Consider the following 1,577-nt stretch of genomic DNA (forward strand, 5'->3'; position numbering starts at 1 on the left):
GCAGATAGATTGAGCAGATGGTGACAATTCTGTCTAGACACATCTGCACGGCTACAGCTTCCAAGTCAGGTGTACTGCTTTGGTTGGGAGAGATCCTCGTGTGACGATCGCAACACCACCAGATGCTCGGGTGGCGTCAGTTCGATCTTTTGGAAAGATATTGTGTCTTCGCAGTGGATTTTGTGTTTGTGTATTCAGATATGTTTCTTGAAGACAAAAGCATGATGCGTTATACTTCTCGAAAAGATCGTTGATGTCATCTAGATTAGAGAGTAACCCTCGGCAATTCCATGTGTGACCCGCGGCCTTGTGGTTTTCTTTCGTGCAGCCGCAAGCTCCTTGTCAGATATGTCAGGGAGTGACCCGCTCCCCAACAGACTAGATCTATTCTTTTGGGGGGCTTGGGAGCTCGTGCTCGCAAAGGAGCGCTCAGAGCTCGTCTCGTCCTCGCAATCCATGGATGTCACCTCCGTGGACTGTGAGGACAGGAGTGGCGTCGGTGTTAGTGACGCCACTGGAGTTTCGGGGACTGGAGGTGGATGTGCACCTCGTTGAACTTCATTTGTGGTTGTCTCTGTCAGTAGTGATTGCTCGGTCTGTGTGTACTGTGTTACTAGTTTCACTTTCTGTTTCACGGCTGTGGCAAAAGATTTTTCGAAAAAGATGGGAGCTACTTTTTTCCTTGCTTCTGGGGAACTGATGAACTGTGTGACCTTAACGTGCAGGACTTCTTTTTCATATTTCCACTTTGTACAGGACCTCGAGTAGGATGGGTGGTTGGAAGAACAGTTGACACAGAAGTCTGGCCCTTTGCATTCTTTAGTCTCATGGTCAGACTTTCCACATCGTGCACAACAGGCAGAGCCACGGCACCCGTCTGCAGCATGTCCAAACCTGTTGCACCGAAAACAGCGCAACGGGTTCGGAATGTAAGGTCGGACATCTGTTGACAGGTAGCCTACTTTTAGTTTTGTTGGAAGTGTGGGCCTGTCAAAAGTCAGTACTATATTTCGTGTGGTGATGTACTCCCCATTTTTACGGATTTTGATTTTGCGTACATCAATGACATCCTGGTCCTTTAAGTTTTCTAGGATTTCTTCCACAGGCACGTCAATCAGTTCTGATACTGCGATGACGCCCCTGCAAGTGTTCAGTGTTTTGTGCAAGGAAGCTGAAATCTTTTTCCCCATCATCTCATGTGTGTTTAGAATGCGTTCACAGTCTATTTCGTTGGAGCATTTATGAGAAGGTCGCCAGATCTGATGCGTTTGATTTCAGTAATGTACTTAGACAGTGATGCCACCGCTTTCTCAATGAAAAAGTCTTTCCCAGTGGTGTGGTTTTCTCTTTCTCTGTATCTGAAGAAGAAAGTACGATGTATTTTGAAGTGAACTGTTTTGTTACAGTCCTTAAGGCTTTGGTCCGTGGACGCTTTGCGGCCACGATCTCATTTGAAGAATATTTACCCATGTAGGTTTGATCAATGAGTATTCCAAAAAGGTAACCCGTATTTCATACTCATACATACGGGAAGGTCCCGGAGTTTGACAACCCATCAGCCGGGGCTTGACCAAGTC

At 46.6% G+C, this 1,577-nt stretch overlaps 1 protein-coding gene across 1 annotated transcript; it reads right to left on the reverse strand.

Moving 5' to 3' along the window:
- Positions 1 to 260: 260 nt before the first annotated feature.
- LOC135387719 (uncharacterized) lies at positions 261 to 1,190 on the reverse strand. Its single transcript, XM_064616817.1, has one exon. It carries the CDS (start codon positions 1,188 to 1,190, stop codon positions 261 to 263), a length of 930 nt encoding a protein of 309 aa, XP_064472887.1.
- Positions 1,191 to 1,577: the final 387 nt, after the last annotated feature.

The sequence above is a fragment of the Ornithodoros turicata genome, chromosome 3 (assembly GCF_037126465.1).
Source record: "Ornithodoros turicata isolate Travis chromosome 3, ASM3712646v1, whole genome shotgun sequence".
Classification (NCBI taxonomy): Eukaryota; Metazoa; Arthropoda; class Arachnida; order Ixodida; family Argasidae; genus Ornithodoros; species Ornithodoros turicata.